The sequence below is a fragment of the Podarcis muralis genome, chromosome 4 (assembly GCF_964188315.1).
Source record: "Podarcis muralis chromosome 4, rPodMur119.hap1.1, whole genome shotgun sequence".
NCBI lineage: Eukaryota > Metazoa > Chordata > Lepidosauria > Squamata > Lacertidae > Podarcis > Podarcis muralis.
Genome location: NC_135658.1, coordinates 13,615,209 through 13,635,483, shown reverse-complemented (window position 1 = coordinate 13,635,483; position 20,275 = coordinate 13,615,209). Strand labels below are relative to the sequence as shown.

Genomic DNA, 20,275 nt, shown 5'->3' with positions numbered 1-20,275 from the left:
TTTGGTTGTGGATAAAGTAACGTGGATCAATCTTGAAAAGAGTGCTTATCCATTTTGTTTTATTTTAACATTTCCCCAAATGCTTTTTGATTTGGTTCCCTGCACATGTTTAAATTCATTTCCAAGAATTAGTTCTTCTTCCCAGTGTAAGACTTCATTGCTCATTTCCAAGCTGCCACTTTTGTTTCCTTTTCATAAACGTCCGTAGATTTAATCGCATGGCATTCTTCCTTCCAAAATACCATATTTTTTGCTCTATAAGACTCACTTTTTCTGTCCTAAAAAGTAAGGGGAAATGTGTGTGCGTCTTAATGGAGCGAATGCAGGCTGCGCAGCTATCCCAGAAGCCAGAACAGCAAGAGGGATTGCTGCTTTCACTGCACAGAGATCCCTCTTGCTGTTCTGGCTTCTGAGATTCAGAATATTTTTTTTCTTGTTTTCCTGCTCCAAAAACTAGGTGCGTCTTGTGATCTGGTGCATCTTATAGAGCGAAACATACGGTACTGAAGCTCTCCTTTACCTTTCTAATCCCCCACATGGTGGGAAGTTCAGGAGGGAAAATTGGTTGCTGGGCATGCTAGCTCACTTCCCTCTCACCCCATTGCCATCTCCATGGAGCGGGGAGCCTGCTCTACACATTGGGGTCACCAATGAAGGTCCATGGGGACAAGCAACAGGGAGTTGACCTCTCATGACCAATGGAGGCTGATCAGTGAGGGTCAATGGGGCACTGCGCCACCAGCCTGGCATGGTCTGCCTTCCTCTGCCTCCTCACTTACAACCAGTCAGGGTTGTCACTGGTTCTGGCTCCACCAACTGTTGGCAACCCCACCTTCCTTCTGCCCTCTCGGCTCTAGGCGGCACCAGCCACCACTGACCATGACGTTGGGTATTAGAAGAGAGGACTGATACTTCTGGTGCCACCAGAGGGTGAGAGAACTGGAGCCAAGGCATAGGATTGCCCGAGGCTGTTTCTTGTTATCCTTTGAGGGTTGGATGAAACATAGCACAATGGGACTATTCGCCTTCTCACCTTTCCCCATGCATGTCCTGCGGCCTTCCCCAAATCTGCTCCAGGAGGTTGAGTTGGGCACCCAGAACCCAGAACTGCTGGAGGCAGAAAGAAAAAGGAAAACTACGGTGATTCTTGTTTGCTGGATCACAGTTCTCTAGGTGTCGGTTGAGCTCTCAAGGATAGCTTTGGGTTCGCCATCCTTCTCATGGCTGATAACATTTTGAGGTTCAAGCTTCCATGAAGCCACACCACCCAAACAGACAGTCCTCCCTAAGATGTGCGAGGGGGACTGCAGCTTGTGATGAAGGAGGGGTACACACGCTTTGAGTATGACTTCAGATGTTCCAGAGCAGAGCCCTGAACATGAACATGGGTTTTGGGGTCTCAAATAAAGCTTTCCCCCTTGCAGACCTCAAAGCTGTGGGGGGAGAGCAATAGTGTTACAAGAGAATATGTATCTCATCTTCTCACTGTTTGGCTGAGGACTCTTACATTTCCCGGACTATCCTTGCCTTCGATGGTAGATTATCAGTCTCCTGGTGCATTGGAAACTATCCCATATCCCAGTCTTTCCTCATCTTCACCTGACATACTCCCGTCTTTATTTCCTTTACCTGGGCCTACAGCCTAAAGCCTTTATCTTTCCCTTGCATAACCACATCTGAAATATTTCCTTCCCTCAATTGTAACATTCAGGACTCTAATCCGTCATGGGCACTGACCATGGGTTGCAGTCAGCTAAGTCCTGCTCAGAGCAGACCCATTGAAATTAATGAACCTAAGCCATGCCCATTAACATCAGTGGGTCTACTCTGAGTAGGACTAGCACTGAATGCCACCTTATGATCTCTGTCTTTCCCATTGCCTCTGGTTTCCTTCCCTCTGATGAAATACTTTGTCCAGTGATTTGGATATGTGAGACTCACATACACTGGCTCACCTCTTAATCTGAACACTGTCTTTTTATTTTATTTACACATCCATGTAATAAATATATATATATATATAGGCAGAATACAGTGTATGAGAATAGAAAAAGCAAAACTATCCATAAAAGCATCGATAAATACAGATTGGTTTAAAAGGAAAATTTGTATTACAAGGGTCTGCCAAAAGACATCAGAAAGGAGAGAGGGATGGTTCCTGCCAAACTTCTACTGGCAAGGAGTTCCACAGGGCGCACAGAAGACTGGGTCCCCTAGTGATGGCCAACCAAACCTCAGGGGCTTGGGGAACCATCAGAAGCTCCCCATCAGAAGTGTGATCTTAATGGTATCCAAGAACCACACACACCAACACTAGGGATGATGGAGAAATTCATTTGCTTCATATATTAATGTGAACCTACCTAGTATTCACGTCTGGAACGAATATGCCAACATAACTGCCCTTCAAAATTCACACTTCCCTGAAGTCAGAGGAAAGCGCATGTGGGTGAAAATAATGTAGAAAAAGCAATTGTGCTGGGGAAACAGCTTGCAAAAAAAAAAAGTTTTTATTAGGCAAGATTGTGCAAAAACTTGGGAAAATCCTTTTTTTTTTTTAAAGTGTGCATTTTTGTGCAGATTTTTGTTTTTGTTTTAAGAATGAAAACTGATGCAGGAAAACTGCATTTAAGATTGGAACAACGGGAAACTGAAATTGACAAGATTTGTACATTCCCTGACTCATGCACAGACAGATATGCCTACGGCTACCGTAACTAGAATCTGCCCCAGTACTGAGAATGTGATATTTCTGCTTCACGTGCTGTCAATTGCCCTTTGTAGTCCTATCAAGAATGAAGCCGTAATTGGAAACTAGGGAGTATCCAGTGGAACTTTTAAACGGGCTCTTTATAAGCTGAATTTTACCCCTCATCACAAGCTACCTTTGAAGCTCCTCTCAGTTTCAGAAATAGTTCCTGTGTGTAATCTGGCAGGGAGCGAGGAACCCCTATGCATAGTTTTCATATATGGTATTGCACTTGATATTCTATAGTTCCCAGCCAAGGAACTGACTTGCAAGAAAGGCAAAAGAAGTTCTGTCTAACATATGTTAACAGGCCTGGATTTTGGACAGATTCACACAACATTATTTTTCCCATTCAAAATCGGTTGAGCTTTTCAGTGGTTTTGGATGTGCGAAACTGGCTTTGTGAGTGTTTCGAAAGATAATCTGGATTCAGCAGGCTCTCCTATAAAATGTTGGTGACCCTGTTGCAGGCTGAATCTGGTATTTATTTATTTATTAAGCATTTGCAGGAACTGATCAGCACTATTGAAAACACCTACTGGAGTTGATTTTGCTATGTCAAAAACAGTTGCCAACATTTCCCCATACTTTAATGAGGCCATTCAGAACAAATGGCCTTTCTCTGCTCTGCCATAACACCATGTTCCAAATCTTCATTTGGAGATTTAAATTTCCTTGGAACATGATCGGTTTGCTTTAAGCGTTATATTATGCAGATAGGCATGTATGTGCATATGTTACAGCGAATTTTCTAAATTTGGGAAATACCATTATTCAAGTATGGAACTCAGAATCAGTATGATTGGAAATTACAGAATGTTGGAAATTGGCATCACAGTATTAGTTCCATTTGGGTTTTTAAAAAAACGTTTATACCTACTCTTTCTACATATTGTAAAGGAGGGTCATATAGAACTTAAAACATGTAATATTAACAAAATTAATTGTGGGGCAGTGAAGAGAGACATTGCAAAATTCTCGGCCCTACAACTAACTTTTTGTGACAGACTCTTTGAACTATGGATATTTTTTTTAAAAATGTGGTCAGTATTCTGTTCTGGCAAAATCCCTTCAAATCGATACTACATGGTTCTCTTTTAAACAAAAATGCTGGGGTGTAATTGATGGTGGCTGGCTCACCACAAAATCAGTTTAAAGAGAGTGAAAAGCTACATTGTGAGCTAAATTGCAATTGTACCAGTGGAATGCACTTTTAAATGATTGGCACAGAAGACAGATTTAGGAAGTAAAACCAACCACTGAAACAAGTTTCAGGGTTATGCTGCCTATGTTGGTGCCAAATTCTTGCCAGAAATGCAAGATGTAACTTGGACTGGATCAGAGCAAAGGTCCATTTAGCCTTGTATTTCCCAGCCAAAGAAGACCAATAGAGAAAGCCATACCTAATGCTCACTATGCTATATTATTGAAAGTACACCAAACCCTGGAGAGAGAGAAAATGGTTTCTTTCTGTGTAAAAGTCGTCAAGACTCATTGCAATCTCTGTTTTCATGATATTTAAGGGCTTTAAAACAATTGGCTTTTATACCACTATGAATGTCATAACTATTTGCAATGTTTCCAAAAGAACTCAAAATTATTTTCAGGGTTCGTTTTCTTTTACGATGTCATAGAGGGTGAGATTTTGTGTGTGTCTCTTTTTTCAAAGTGTTGTTCTACAGCTCTGCTCTTCCACCATTAGGCGGCCTGCGTCACTTGAGTTTTCAGTGCATTTTGTTAGCCAGCAGAGTATAGAGTAAAGGCTTGCCCCAGAAGACTGAAGGTCTGGATGCGGGGGCTGAATCCTGCAGACACTCGTGAGTTTCTTTGAAGCTTCTGTAGATGTGCTTTCACAAAGATTTCCCCGGATTGACAAAACTGTTTCTTAGAAGTAAGAAGCAAAGTGCTTGAACCCGGCTGTGCCAGTTGCCTGCAGGATGAAACCTCTACGGTGAATGATGAAAGGTCCATTGTTTGAGACTTTAGGATGCTGGATCTGGCTTTGCCATGCAGTGCCTGAACGGAAAGAGAAGTCCAGCATGCTTATTTTGGTTCATAATGGACGGTAGTCTTTGCACCCTTTGCATATTGTGTATTTTAACATTGAAGATGATCAGCTTCTGTTCAAATGCTTGGCTGAATTACAATGACTCTCAGACTAACTATGCATACTGTGTAGAGTGTATTCCCTGATTTATACAGTGTAACTATGACAAGATGTCACCTTTTTGTTCGCTGTTGCCGTTTGGTAGGTCTCCTTGTCTAGAACCGTGGTTTCCAGACCTGTGGGTCTTCGCCAACTAACACAGCAACACAATTAGAGCATATCTCATGGGCAAGAAGAGCATAGGAATCAAAGGATGGTAGAGTTGGAAGGGTCCATGAGAATCATCTAGTCCACCTCCCTTGCAATGCGGGAATCTTTCGCCCAACTTGGGGCTTGAACCTTCAACCCTGAGATTAAGAGTCTCGTGCTCTACCAACTGAGCCATCCCCCAGGAGCTGAGTTGGGCCCTCAGCCCATCTAGCCTACAGCGCTCCAAATTCTCCCATCACCTCCCACCTGATCCTTTTAACTGAAGTTGGCAGGAGCTGAATCTAGGAACATAGGGAGCTGGACCCATTGGTCTATCTAGTTCAGTGTTGTCAGTGCTGACTGGCAGCAGCTCTTCCGGGAGTCTCTCTCCCAGCCATACCTGGAAATGCTGGCAATCAAACCTTATACACACAGAGCCAATGCTCTACCACTGAGCCTGATATGCATAGCCTGTTCCCCACTGGGAATCCAGGACCAAAGGAACAACTTAGTCTATTGCTCAGATCCTCTGCTATTGCTAAATTATACCATTGCTCCATTGCCCACAGAGAAGGGGTAGGAGACTGGACTGCTTATATCTATTTGAATCCTCAGCAACTTTACGTAAGGGGTGGTCCTTCCCCTACATTGCTCCTTCGCTTTTCCAGGCATTCCAGCAGCATAAAGCTGATCTTGCAATTGCTTCCAGGGCTACAGCTTCGGAGCCACAGTTGTAGAAACCGGAGCCATGTATGTTGTTTCTCCACAATTCATCAGTGCATCACACATAAATGTTTGCTAGAAGGGGCTTCCAAACGCCTTTCAACTTTATGGCTACACGTTGTCCTCCCTTGTAGTGTGAATGTGCCTTCCTGACTTTACTGCTAAGATGTCCTAGATCTTTAGTATAAGTGTACAGGTCAAGTTAAAGTTCTTTCAGGGCGGGTTCTGTTGGCTTCCAGAAGGTAAGGAGCGACGCTTTAATCCAGTTTGTAGACTGAGAGTTGAATGTTATGGTACAGCTTTGACACCGGTTTGTTACGGCACACTTTTGTCACCGGTATGTTTCGGCACAGCGTTGTCACCGGTTTCCTTCCCCCTAGCTGTCTTGTGTACAGTGCTGTGCCTATCACGTTCTTACTCTTTGTGACTAGCGTATTGTAACTTAACAGAAGTTTCTTTTTCCTTCCTTGGTGCGTGTATATAACCCTTCTCTTGTCGATACTTCTCTGCATGCTTTGGGGTGCAAATTAGCTGTGTGGCCGGCTGTTTTGCGCATGCCGGGGTGCCCGTCTAACCTCTTACTCTTCTCTTCTGTTATCACCAGGCCTCCTGAACCCGTTTACAGCACTGTGAACAAATTCTGTGATAAGCCACCTTCTCCTAGGCACTATTCCCCTGTCGAGTGTGACAAAAGCTTCCTCCTTTCAGCTCCCTATCCCCACTACCACCTAGGCCTGCTCCCTGACTCTGAGATCATCAGGTACTGCATGTGCTTCTTCCTCACTTCCTCATACGAGAATGCATGGGCGCGGCTCAAGTGCGCGGTATTAGGCTCCACCTTCCACCCCTCTGGCTCCCTCTGCAGAAAAAAACACAACCTTGTGCTCACTTCGCTTCCACCTCACTGGCTTAAGAGGAAAGGGCCGGCCTTATATTTATTCATTTTTATTGTATTTAGAAGATGCTTTAAGCCACTCAGTCAGAGAGCTCTCTAAGCGACATCTAAGTAGGGTTGGGTTTGCGGGCTTGGCAGCAGCGCAGACATCAGAAAAAGGATGCTGGGCAGAAAGGGAGAGGTGGACGTGTATCAGTTGGTTGCATTTTATATCCCACCTTTCCTGCAAGTCGCTTTCTCCCTCTCCCCCCATTTTGTTCTCGCAGCACACCCGTTAGGCTGAAAGAAGGTGACTGGCCAAAGATCACCCAGTGAACACCATGGCTGAGCGGGAGATTTGAACCTGGGTCTTCCGGGTCCTAGTTCAACAATCTATCCAGTGCACCATATAGGAATTAGCTTTAGAAAGAGTCAAGAGATGGTTGCCCACCTAGACCGGTGTTGTCTACTCCAAACGGCACCGACTCTTTAATGACTGTAGCTAAGCAGACCTCAGTCTGGTCGGTGCCTGGATGAGTGATGGCCTGGGTACCAAGTGTACAACCACCTTGAGTTCCATGATGGAAGAAAGGCGGAATATAAACACAAGGAAATAAATATCAGGGATGCTATAGCATGCATTGGCAAAGGGCTGGAGGAGAGGACCTTTGAGGTCCCTGTCCATTCTGTGATACCAGCATGAGAAATCTGGTTGGCCTTTCCTTTCCCCCCTGAGCATCTTGGAGTAGCTTGCTAAAGGGCAAAACCAGGAACAACACAGAGATCCCCCTCAAAGCAGGTCCTGGAATCGAGCTTCGGGGAGACTGTGGGATTTGTCGTGTCTGTACCAAACAGATTTGATTCATTCCCTGCGAGGGAGATGCTTCTCCGCATCCTTACAATGACAGCGTTTGGTTCCGCTGTGTAGCGCAGCAGGCGAGCGAGAGGGAAATGAAGGGGGCACAGCGGAGGCATCCTAGAAAGCAGGCGGGGGATTGGGGTGGGGAGCCTGCCTCTCAGGGAGATACACATCAGCTGAGCGCTGCAGGATGCAACTTAGCATTAATTAAAGGATTAAGATTCAGCAGCGGCACAGGCACAGGCTGAGCTAATCCACTGTATCAACCATTTCACACCGCTTCTTGGGGAGCGTGCTGCTCATGTACATTTTGTTTCAAGATGCATATCCTCGAGTTAATATCCAAGAGCCATGCAGGGCTTTACTTGCTCTTTACGAGCTTGCTCTTTAGGTGTATTCAGAGTGCTGCCAGCTGGCCACTCGCCCCAGCAACAGTAGCCCAAGGTGAGCAAAGGGGAAAACCACAATAAGAGATTTCATAGAATCATAGAGTTGGAATAGACCACAAGGGCCATCGAGTCCAACCCCCTGCCAAGCAGGAAACACCATCAGAGCACTCCTGACATATGGTTGTCAAGCCTCTGCTTAAAGACCTCCAAAGAAGGAGACTCCACCACACTCCTTGGCAGCAAATTCCACTGTCGAACAGCTCTTACTGTCAGGAAGTTCTTCCTAATGTTTAGGTGGAATCTTCTTTCTTGTAGTTTGGATCCATTGCTCCGTGTCCGCTTCTCTGGAGCAGCAGAAAACAGCCTTTCTCCCTCCTCTATGTGACATCCTTTTATATATTTGAACATGGCTATCATATCACCCCTTAACCTCCTCTTCTCCAGGCTAAACATGCCCAGCTCCCTTAGCCGTTCCTCATAAGGCATCATTTCCAGGCCTTTGACCATTTTGGTTGCCCTCCTCTGGACACGTTCCAGTTTGTCAGTGTCCTTCTTGAACTGTGGTGCCCAGAACTGGACACAGTACTCCAGGTGAGGTCTGACCAGAGCAGAATACAGTGGCACTATTACTTCCCTTGATCTAGATGCTATACTCCTATTGATGCAGCCCAGAATTGCATTGGCTTTTTTAGCTGCCGCGTCACACTGTTGGCTCATGTCAAGTTTGTGGTCAACCAAGACTCCTTTGCTGCTCCTGGCTTTTTCGCTGGGGTGCGTGTGCTGTTTTAGGTACCTCTTGCAACACGAGTGGGGAATCTTTTTCAGCCACATTGCCTTCTGCGCAAGCTTCTGAGGGCTGCATGCCTGTGGTAGGTGGGTCCCAGGAGAGGAAGGGGGCAGAGTAGTTTCAGCAAACACTCCTCTCTATCCTCCATCCAGGCAGGGAAGAGACATTTGTCCTTGCCCACCCCAGGAAGGTTACCCAAAAGGGAATGTGGCCCTAGAGCTAGAAAACTGCAAAAAAAAATCGGGATAACTGGGTTATCAATGCCAGAAGGCAGAATCCTATGCACGCTTGACTGTAAGTAAGCCCATTGAATGCAATGGGGATGTATAGGGCTGCCCCATGTGCTGCTCTCAGTACCAAACGTGCCCTAGTTGTTTGTTGCCGGGATGCAATATTCACAATGCCCCTCTGCAAAAATAAAAGAGGTTTGTTGAGTTAGCTTATTTATAATTAAACCTGAACAAAATCTCATTTAAGTTTGAAATTGTCTGCAGCGATGAGCAAATCAGGTTCTGCTTCAGTAGACTGGGGTTTGTGGTTTTTTTTCTCCCCATGCACATTAAATGGATTAAGGAACGGTCTTCATTTTATCCAGTTGTTTGCTTTGCATTTCAAATTTGGCTTTTTGTTAAAGCAAAACTGCCCATGGCTTTTAGATAAGGAGGCCGCCTTCTGAAGCAAAGAGGCTCTGGGTACCTTTGCAAACAGCATGTTGGGAAAATGTTCCTCAAATGCATCCTCACCCGCTTCATATGCCACAATAGTGGAGGAAAGTGGACCTAAGGCAGCCTTGAGGTTTGATGCAGCTATTGGCTGGATCTCTTGCTCCATTGGCTGGCTTACATGGTGCAGACTCACCTGGCAGCAGTGAGGAGCAGTCGCACCAGTGCTCTGAGAGAATTGGATTTCCCACTAGGTTAGATTACCGCAAGGTATTACACATGGGAAGGGGCACGGGTGGTGCTGTGGGTTAAACCACAGAGCCTAGGACTTGCCGATCACAAGGTTGGGGTGAGCTCCCGTTGCTCAGTCCTTCCTCCTGCCAATCTAGCAGTTCGAAAGCACATCAAAGTGCAAGTAGATAAATAGGTACCACTCCGGCAGGAAGATAAACGGCGTTTCCGTGCGCTGCTCTGGTTTGCCAGAAGCGGCTTAGTCATGCTGGCCACATGACCTGGAAGCTGTACGCTGGCTCCCTTGGCCAATAAAGCGAGATGAGTGCCGCAACCCCAGAGTCAGTCACGATTGGACCTAATGGTCAGGGGCCCCTTTACCTTTTTATTATACATGGGGCTGCCTTTGAAGATGGTCCAGAAACTGCAGGTCGTGCAGAATTCAATGGTCAGGTTGCTGAGGCAACACAGTCTGAGCTTGTACTCCCAATCCCAGCCCAACTGCACTAAGTACCAAATAATTTCTGGGCTCGGTTTCAAAGTGCTGCTTTTGACTTATAAAGTCTTATGTGGCTCAGGACCCAAATATCTCAAGGACCACCTCTCCCCATGTGAACCAACCTGGACCCTGCAATCATCACCCAAGTCCTTTGTGTATATGTCCCCTGCACAGGAGGTGCAGAGGGTGGCAACAAGAGAACAAGCCTTCTCTGTGGTGGCCCCCTTGTTCATGGAATGTTATCCTCAGGGAGGCACATCTGGCACTATCACTATGTGATTTTAGGCAACAGGCCTCTTATTCACCCAGGCCTTTGGATCTCAATTTTCTGCTTATATTTTAGCAGGATAGACAGGAGTTGGATCTGATAAGTAGGTAGGTAGGTAGGTAGATGATGATGATAGATAGATAGATAGATGATAGATAGATAGATAGATAGATAGATAGATAGATAGATAGATAGATGATAGATAGATAGATAGATGATAGATAGATGATAGATAGATATAGATAGATAGATGATGATAGATAGATAGATAGATAGATAGATAGATAGATAGATAGATAGATATAGATAGATAACTTTAGGTTGTTTTATACTTGTATTTAATGTTCATTAAGCAACTAACCAATGTAAAAATAAATAAATAAATAAATAAATAAATAAATAACGTAGCATCCCTCTGGAGCATTGTGGGAAATTCAACATGCAGTTGATTATTCCCAGCCTCAACCACACAAAACTGATTGGTGCACCAGTTTTTTTGGTGTGTGGTTTTTTTTTGGGGGGGGGGGCACAGGGATGAATCAGTGATGGGACTCCAGAACCTTTGTAGCTGCTTGAAGGTTCTGCTACCTGCTGGTAGTATCCATTTGCTTTCCATAAACCATGTTTCATTCCAGCCATTCGTGGCCCTAATTTCACTACACCCTTTCTATGTGCATGAATAGCGCGCCCTTTCTGTGTGCATAAATTGTACACCCACCAGCATTGCACGGATGAAAACAGGACTCTCTTTCAGCGAGGGATGGGGGGGGGACCTATAGCACTGCCCCCCCCAAGGCTGCTGAACTACAACTCCCTTCATCCCCTTGGCTGGGGCTGATGTGAGTTGGATTCCAGTGTCTGTATAGGGTCACAGGTTTCCCAGCACTGCTTCTGACCAACAGATAAAGCAGGCGATAAAGGCTCAGGTGTGACTTCTGCTTGTTGTTTCCCTGTTAATTTGCTGACTCCTCTCTCTGACTCCCCACACCCCTGTTATTTTAACATTTCAGATTGGGGGGGGGAGTGTTTATCTCACTGCCGTGCTTGTCATTTTTGGCATTTTCCCAAGTCACTCTGAGTAGCGTTTTTCTATGAAAGGCAACTGGTCCGTTCACAAACTTACAGCTGTTTACTCAGAAATAAGCCTCGCTCTCTTCAAGGGGGCTTATTACCAAGTCATTCTACATGAGATTGCAACCTTAAACATCATTGTTATTGCTTTTATTAATAATAAAAACGACGGTGGAGGTTTCTCGAACTTCACAAACCAAATCTTGCTAAGCCTTTAAGGAGATCTTGGAGTGCTGAGCTTGGCATCTCTGCCTTTATTTAATCAGCTCCAGCAGCACTGACTGCATGTTTGCTTTTAAGCCTTGGAGTGCCAAGGTGAAATCGCAGCCCTAGCTTCTGTTTGTGAGCAGACTCTGTTATTATATCTAATTCAATAGAAAACAATATTTCATTCATCAGCCCATGAATCATTTTTTATTTCTGCATTGCTTTTTTCCTTGGAGTCTGTATTCCCTTCCCCCCTTCCTCCCTCCCTTCCTTCCTTCCTTCCTTCCTTCCTTCCTTCCTTCCTTTTCTTCTTGTGGTTGAGATTGTTGTGTTTCTGCATGCTGCATGCGCCACCTTTAATTACCATATTTTTTGCTCTATAGGACTCACTTTTCCCCTCCTGAAAAGTAAGGGGAAATGTGTGTGCGTCTTATGGAGCGAATGCAGGCTGCGCAGCTATCCCAGAAGCCAGAACAGCAAGAGGGATTGCTGCTTTCACTGCGCAGTGATCCCTCTTGCTGTTCTGGCTTCTGAGATTAAGATTTATTTTTTTCTTGTCTTCCTCCTCCAAAAACTAGGTGTGTCTTGTGGTCTGGTGCATCTTATAGAGCAAAAAATACGGTAATTGAAGCTTCAGTCCTATTCAGCAGTAAGCCCCATTGACTTCAGTAGGACTTATCTCTGTGTAGACATGTAAACACTTTTGCTGCAAGTTTACTTTTTCTCACTTCTGCAACCAGCAGAGCCTTTGGGTGCATTCAGTTACAGGGCAGGTTGCATGCATGGAAACTATTCTTCGAAAGATTGTGGAGCAACCACCTTTCTTTTAAGAAGGTGAGGGGGTTTCAGTCCACATTTAAAAAATGAAGCTGCCTAATTCACATTTGCTGAAACAATAGAAACACGGCCATCCCCCAAAATCCACACGTCTCCAAATTTTGATGTGCAGTTCTCTTGCTGAGTAATATGCGCAAAAATGCATATACTGAAGCAAAAAGGGCATTAAAATGCATATATTAGTGAAAGTAACATTTAAAATACATTATATTGGGAGAATTTGCTTTGCAAAAAATGTATGTATTAGGTGAAATCTGTACTAAAATACATGAATTTGCATGAGGACTTCTGTTGTTGTTGTTGTTGTTGTTGTTGTTGTTGTTGTTGTTGTTGTTAATTAAAAATTTGAAAACTGAGGAACTGAGAAAAACCAAAACTGACATATTCACCCAGCCCTAGAATTTGCTGAAAAAGCAGAAGGAAAGATAAGTGATTTGGAAAACATCTATGTTGGGTTGTCTCTACACCTATCACAACTCAATTAAAACTTTTTGCACATATCCCCACTTCCATGGACAATAGTGTGCTATCAACTGTGCTGTTGTTTTTGACGACACTTGTTCAGATGTGCGCACTCCAGATCATCCAACAAATCAAAATAACATAAAAGTAAACAATATGGTTCAAAAAATGGTGGAATGTTGCTGGAGATAAGTTAGCCTTGCCTGTCTTTGCCGCAAAGCAAAGAATATTGTGCAATGTGTTCTGCTCCGCTGGAATACTGTGGGAGGGAAGCTCACGACCTTCACCAGTATACAAATTCAAGGCTCACAAATTTAGCTGTGTTGCTCATCATGAATCCATGTAAATTTGGGGGCTGTTTTGGTTGCGTGTTTGTTCATAAATGCGGACGTTACATACGTTGGTTTGAATTTCTGGCACACTTCTTAAGACTAATTGGAGAGGGTGAGTTAAAATTCTGCAGCTTGTTTCCTTTCCTTTCCTCCAAAGGAAGTCGCTCCATCAGCTGGCTTGTTCCGTAGTCCTTCTTTGCACTTTCCCAGGTGGAAAGGGAGTCCGTAAGCTGTTCCTTTTCAAAGTATCCTCAAGACGCCAGACAGACATAGCCAGTTTCCCCGGAGGAGTTGCGAAACGGAACTGTGTTTGACTTGCATTGTGTCAAAAGTATCTTGTGTTATTTGCCAGCTCTGCCTCATTGGCCCACTTTACATTTTTCTGTTCCGTTCAATTAACTCGTCAAAGTCATCTGTGCAGACAGGACAGGGAGGGGGAAGAGCGCAACCATGTTAAATTAGCATCAAGCTAGTCGGTTCTGCAGTTGCTGTGTTTGTAAACTATTTTGGTTACCCGCCATATTCCAATTCCATACACATTTTCCCCAATCAGGCAGTGGGTGGGTGGGGGTCCTCTGATAAAGGCACACAGAATGCCTTTATCTATCCCATTCAATTCAATGGAACAAGTGCCTGCATCTCTGCATCCCTCCATTGAACTAACTGGAGTTTTGTATGTGCCTCGGAGGGCACATGAAGATCCATGCTGCAGTGATCATGCTCCAAAGGCCTACAGAAGGAGCATGTCCCATTATCTTCAACTTAGGGAATACCTGTGAGAACAATGGGATTCCAGGCATGAATCATTCCTCATTGGATCGTACAAAGATCTATGCAACTGTGGCAGGGTCCCCCAACTGATCCTGGGCTTGCCACAACACTGATAAAACCAGTGGATCCCACACGATAACTTCAGGGAGGCCATCAGAGGGCTCACAGCTCCACATGAGAGCTGTGGATTTTCCATATTTTGCTGCTTTAGGCATTACCAATGCCATCTGGCAATGCAGAAATAACTATCTGGGTCAGTAGCCACTATCAGATATATTTTCAATTGGTGGAACGTGCCATGCAGGATAACCAACAGCCATGACTTTCCAGCATAACAGATCAGCTAAGCTGTGCTGTTGAAGACAAAGAGATATCTAAGCATGCCTTGTGGGGACTTACTGTAAGCCAGTGACATGTATACGCTGGGGAGAAATGTGTACAATCTTGATTTTATCATTTTTCCCTGCAGCAGTTTCCAAGAAACAACTAGCTGTTAAGAAATGGGTCAAATTATGCATCCAGTGATGGTCATTCTTAACTGGCAACAGCCCTTCAGGGTCTTGTGTGGAGAGTCTTCTCCACTCTCTGTTATCTGATGCCTGGGACCAAATGGACTAGGGACTGTTTAGATGCAAAGTATAGGAACATATAAAGGTGGCTTATACTGAACCAGACCATTGGTCCATCTAGCTCAATATTGCCTACTAAAGGTAAAGGTAAAGGGACCCCTGACCATTAGGTCCAGTCATGGCCGACTCTGGGGTTGTGGCGCTCATCTCGCTTTATTGGCCGAGGGAGCCGGCGTAGAGCTTCTGGGTCATGTGGCCAGCATGACTAAGCCGCTTCTGGCGAACCAGAGCAGTGCACGGAAACACCATTTACCATCCCGCTGGACTGGTACCTATTTATCTACTTGCACTTTGATGTGCTTTCGAACTGCTAGGTTGGCAGGAGCAGGGACCGAGCAACGGGAGCTCACCCCGTCGCGGGGATTCGAACTGCCAACCTTCTGATTGGCAAGTCCTAGGCTCTGTGGTTTAACCCACAGCGCCACTCGCGTGCCATATTGCCTACTACTAAATTATTATTATTCCTGCGGAACGCCCTCCCATCAGATGTCAAGGAAACAAACAACTATCTGACTTTTAGAAGACATCTGAAGGAAGCCCTGTATAGGGAAGTTTTTAGTGTTTGATGTCTTACTGTGTTTGGTGTTTTAATTTGTTGGAAGCCACCCAGAGCGGCTAGTGGAAACTCGAAATGACGATTTAGCCCAATGTACTGTCTCCACTCAGGAACACGCATATTACTTCTCTGAACCCCAGATCTATGTCGTATTTTGGATCGTCCAGAGCTTGTTGCAATAAGACTGAGAGGCTTTGCGAGCAAATGTTTTTATTTATTCCTCCTTTCTTTCCTGTCTACGCAGTCATTCCCAGCACAGCACAGTGACCCGGCCACCCACCGTGAGCATACAGCGGAGCCTTTCTGTGGAAGGGTAAGAGTTTCACTTGGGTCGTTATTGCTTTACACCAGTTTTGTGCCACATTGAGCATTATGCAGTTATTTGAGTGTGTACATGCACGGACAACTGTGTGCAATTCATATGTGCATTCCTGCTCCCTAGCTCTCAGAACAGCACTACCTATGATGCCACAGGCATTCCCCTATCTAGGCAGCTGGCAGGTTCAAATCTGCTTCGTCTCAGAAATAGATGCTCCTTCCACTATTCCCTGAACAGCTTTTGTATCTGTCCCAGACAAAAACAGGCAGTGTGCTTTTCCTGAGCACTGTGCTTTCCTGCAAAACAACACACTTCCAGTTCTGGCAATAGTTTGTGGGCTCTATGAAATGGGGTAAAAAATACCTGCCCATTCAGAGTGAGGACAGCAAGCATTTGCCCTTGCTCTCACTTGGCTTTGTAACATGGTCACATCTTCCAGTCCTGATTGGTTGTGTGGCAACGTGACAGCATGCTGAAGTAGCTGCTGGAAATAGGGGCAGAAAGAAAGGGGAAATCTGGAAGGGGGAGGGAGTAGGCAGGTGGGAACTGGCTGAGGGCAGACTGAGGTTGGTGGGTTAGCGCCCCAGTTGCCCTAATGGAACAGCCTTCACTGAGTTCATGGTCTGCAGTGACTTTTCCCAATTGCGTATTCTCCATATGTTTTGGTTTAAAACTCCCATCAACCCCAGCCAACATGGCCAATGGTCTTGCAGGACTTCAGGAGAAGAAAAGGCTCCAGAGTAAAGCCTACACAGAACCAGAGTGGAGTTCTTAAGACGGTTGGATGGCGTGTCGTACGACTCTTTTCGGCAAATGCTGCCAAATGTATTGCTCTGCTTTTCTTTGGATCACATCAGCGAGGTCGAGAGTGGAGTCTTGTCGCAGCCCAGGACCTCCATATACAATACCCAAGCTTGCACCCCATGGAGGTCACTTTAGTGCTGCTTTGTTGTTGTTGTTGTTGTTTAGTCATTTAGTTGTGTCCGACTCTTCGTGACCCCATGGACCAGAGCACGCCAGGCACTCCTGTCTTCCACTGCCTCCCACAGTTTGGTCAAACTCATGCTGGTAGCTTCGAGAACACTGTCCAACCATCGCATCCTCCGTCGTCCCCTTCTCCTTGTGCCCTCCATCTTTCCCCACATCAGGGTCTTTTCCAGGGAGTCTTCACTTCTCATGAGGTGGCCAAAGTATTAGAGCCTCAGCTTCAGGATCTGTCCTTCCAGTGAGCACTCAGGGCTGATTTCCTTCAGAATAGATAGGTTTGATCTTCTTGCAGTCCATGGGACTCTCAAGAGTCTCCTCCAGCACCATAATTCAAAAGCATCAAACAATGCAGGAGGCAGCAGTTGTGAGTTCCTGGTCTCTGCAGCCACAGCAGGCGCTGTGATTCTCCGGCAGTTTGACTTCAACCAAAAGTGCACATTCTGCTGTCTCTTCAGACAGATGGATGCCAACAACCAGGTTGAGGAAGGCTGCTCAACAGAGATTTACTTTTCCTGTTCTGGCTATTTTTGGGGGGGAGTGGCACCCGATCTATTGGGAACTTATTCAGTGCAATCCCCAATTATACTTCTGGCGCCATTTCAGTGGGTCTTGCTCAGGAGAACTTCTCAGTGGACAGGTCTCTTTGTGGCGACAATTTTAGCTCCCTTCTCTGGTGGGTAGCATCTATTCCTACTTTCCCCTGGTCTGCACCTAAAACAAACAAACAAAAAAAATTATTTGACCAATGTTGGATGCTACACATGCCTGCAGCTCCTGAAGAATCTCATCTTTGTTGCTCCAAAATCCCTGGAGCATGGTGAGAAATAAAAATAGAGTAAAGCAGGTAGGGGGAAGAGAGAGAAAGAGGAATGAAATGTGTTTAACTATGGACGGGCAAGAACTGTGGGTGCTCAGAAACTGGACTGCCAGCTCCATCTACTGGCCGGATGCAGGAAATGTATTTTATAGCAGTCCATTCTATTTAACGAAAGGTCTATGCCCGTAGCAGAACTGAGCGGCGGAGTTTCGAATCGATAGAGATGACTGTGCCACTTTGAAGTGCAGGTAAAGGCCCTCTCCCACATCCCCACCAAGCGGGAGAAAGACCCTCTTCCAAAGATCTCAAAATCCAGGCAGGTTCACATGAGGCGATATGGTATTTCAGATAACTTGGACCTAAGCCGTGTATTTGCGATTCTATTGGATTCCCAGTTGCTGCCGATTTACATTGGCATGTGTCTATATATGCTTGCCTATGTCAACATAAAGGGAAGTATCTCATTGGTCAATACGATATTAGGATAAGGCAATAGTAAGAATGGAGGATGAAATTGATGGACTATGCAGAATTAGATAAAGTAACAAGAAGGATTCAAAACCTGCAGGACCAGAGATTCTCAGAAGACTGGAGTAAATTGACAGACTATTTGAAAAGTAATTGTGATGAACAGATTACGCTAGTAGGTTTGCAAGAAGTTTTGTAAGGTGAACTATTTGAAATACTGCAAAAAAGATAATGAGAAGAATTATTAGTTAAAGATAATTAAAGGTAATATGAAATTAAGAAATGCATAATACGTGATAAGAACGGAAAATCATCAGAGGTGTTGACGAAAGTCCAAAAAATATTGTATAAGAGGAGAAGTTCTGTTGTATGAATGGTAATTAATATGTTAAAAACTAATAAAAATGTATAAAACACAAAGAGATAGCTGAGGGAGGAGAAAGTAAACAAAAAAAGGATATGGCAACAGCACAGAAAGCTGCCTTGTACTGCATCAAACTCAATGGTCCACCTAGTGCCTGTTATTATGGAAGGAAATGGAAAGGAACTGCAGAATAGGAGACATATACAACCCAGTCAGCCCAAGACATTTTGGCACCTGAGGCTGGCTTTAAAATGGTCCCTCGCCCACCCCACAAGGGAAGAAGAGGTCAGGGAAGATCTACATCAGGAGCAAAGGGGCAGGGGTCGAGAAAGATCAACATTGGGATCACCTGTCCTAGTGGATCCTTCTGCCTGAAGCGGTCTTCTCACCTTGCCTCATAGGTGGGCTGGTCCTGAATCCAGGTCCCTTAAATGAATGAGCAATGTCCTTTTCTTTCCACAGAGAACCTCGCAAAGTTGTCCTGCACAAGGGGTCAACGGGGCTCGGTTTCAACATCGTAGGTGGAGAAGACGGCGAAGGCATTTTTGTATCCTTCATCCTAGCGGGTGGGCCAGCCGATCTCAGTGGAGAGCTTCAGAGGGGAGACCAAATTTTATCTGTAAGTATTTCCTACGCACGGATTTAATTTTTAGTTAAAGCAAAAAATACAGCTTTCCCTTACGTTGTGTTGGGGTCTGCTTTTTGGCTTGTTTTCAGATGGGGTTCCCACCATTAACTAAAAAAAATTCAGCATATTGGGCATATATTAACCAAGAGCAGGGGAAGAGAATTGGATTGTGATCACCTCCATCTCACGGGCTAAGTTTGAAAGAATCAGAATTGTAGAGTTGGGAGGGGGTGCCGAGGGTCATCTAGTCCAACCCCCTTCAATGCAGGAATCTCAACCAAAGCATCCATGGCAGATGACCATCCAACCTCTGCTTAAAAACTTCCAAAGAAGGAGAGTCCACGACCACCTTAAGAGAGTTTGTTCCACTATTGAACAGCTCTTCCTGCCAGAAAGTTCTTCCTGATGTTTAGTCAGAATCTCCTTTCTTGTAACTTAAAGCCATTGGATCGTGTCCTTCCCTCCAGAACAGGAGAAAGCAAGCTTGCTCCATCTTCCATGTGATGGCCCTTTAGATATTTGAAGATGGCTCTCATATCTCCTCTCCGTCTCCTCTTTCCCAAGCTAAACATACCCAACTCCCTCAACCGTTCCTCATAGGGCTTGATTTCCAGACCCTTGATCATCTTGGTTGCCCTCCTCTGCACACCTTCCAGCTTGTCAATATCCTTCTTAAAGGCAGGAGATAAACTTTTGGCTGGGGCAGGTTTTTCCCCTGACCAACACCTGATGTCATGAAGTGTAGAGCAAGTGGTTGCAGCTGGGCTGAAATGGCCTGGTGGCCAAGTGGGAAGGCCTGTGGGTCAGAAGCCCCACCCCCACCCCTAACCAAAAATAATCCTACATTGGAGTGGTGGGCTAGCAGCAAATTGTCTCCCTTATCATCCAGCCTTAGCTTGGTCAGCCTTATCTCAGTGGTAGAGCACATGTTTTGCATGCAACAAGGTAGGACTGGAAAATGCCCCTGGCAGAGAACCTGGAGAGCTCCTGTCTGTTAGTGTAGACCAGTGTTTCCCAAACTTGGGTCTCTAGCTTTTTTTTGGACTACAACACCCATCATCCTTTCCGCCGGAGCAGTACCTATTTATCTACTTACACTTTGACATGCTTTCGAACTGCTAGGTTGGCAGGAGCAGGGACTGAGCAACGGGAGCTCACCCCGTCACAGGGATTCGAACCGCCAACCTTCTGATCGACAAGTCCTAGGCTCTGTGGTTTAACCCACAGCGCCACCCACGTCCTTCTAGTTACCAGCTCTAGTTACCAGCAAAATCCGTCACTATGATGGTCTGTTCTACTCCAACAGCCACCGAGGGTCAAGAGAAAGTGAGATTTGATCACTCCTCCAGTTCCTGGTCCAGCAAACAGGGTCTGTGTTGGCAATGTCTCTCCTTGGTCTATCTGCAATCCTGCCTTTTAGCAGCATAGCAACTTGCCAAGTTAGACTGTTGGTCCATCGATAGTGTCTGCATTGGACAGGCAGTGGCTCT

At 45.3% G+C, this 20,275-nt stretch overlaps 1 protein-coding gene across 27 annotated transcripts in view; it reads left to right on the top strand.

Moving 5' to 3' along the window:
• The window catches only part of DLG2 (discs large MAGUK scaffold protein 2), a 901,719-nt gene that overhangs the window by 722,960 nt on the left and 158,484 nt on the right, over positions 1-20,275 (top strand). For 22 of the 27 annotated variants that reach the window (XM_028725975.2, XM_028725977.2, XM_028725973.2 and 19 more), the window contains 3 exons: positions 6,373-6,528; positions 15,447-15,515; positions 18,620-18,776. In XM_028725975.2, coding sequence (XP_028581808.2) covers positions 6,373-6,528; positions 15,447-15,515; positions 18,620-18,776 — 382 coding nt within the window. The remainder of the gene's footprint in view (positions 1-6,372; positions 6,529-15,446; positions 15,516-18,619; positions 18,777-20,275) is intronic. The other 5 variants (XM_077926964.1, XM_028725980.2, XM_028725981.2 and 2 more) reach the window with 1 other exon arrangement.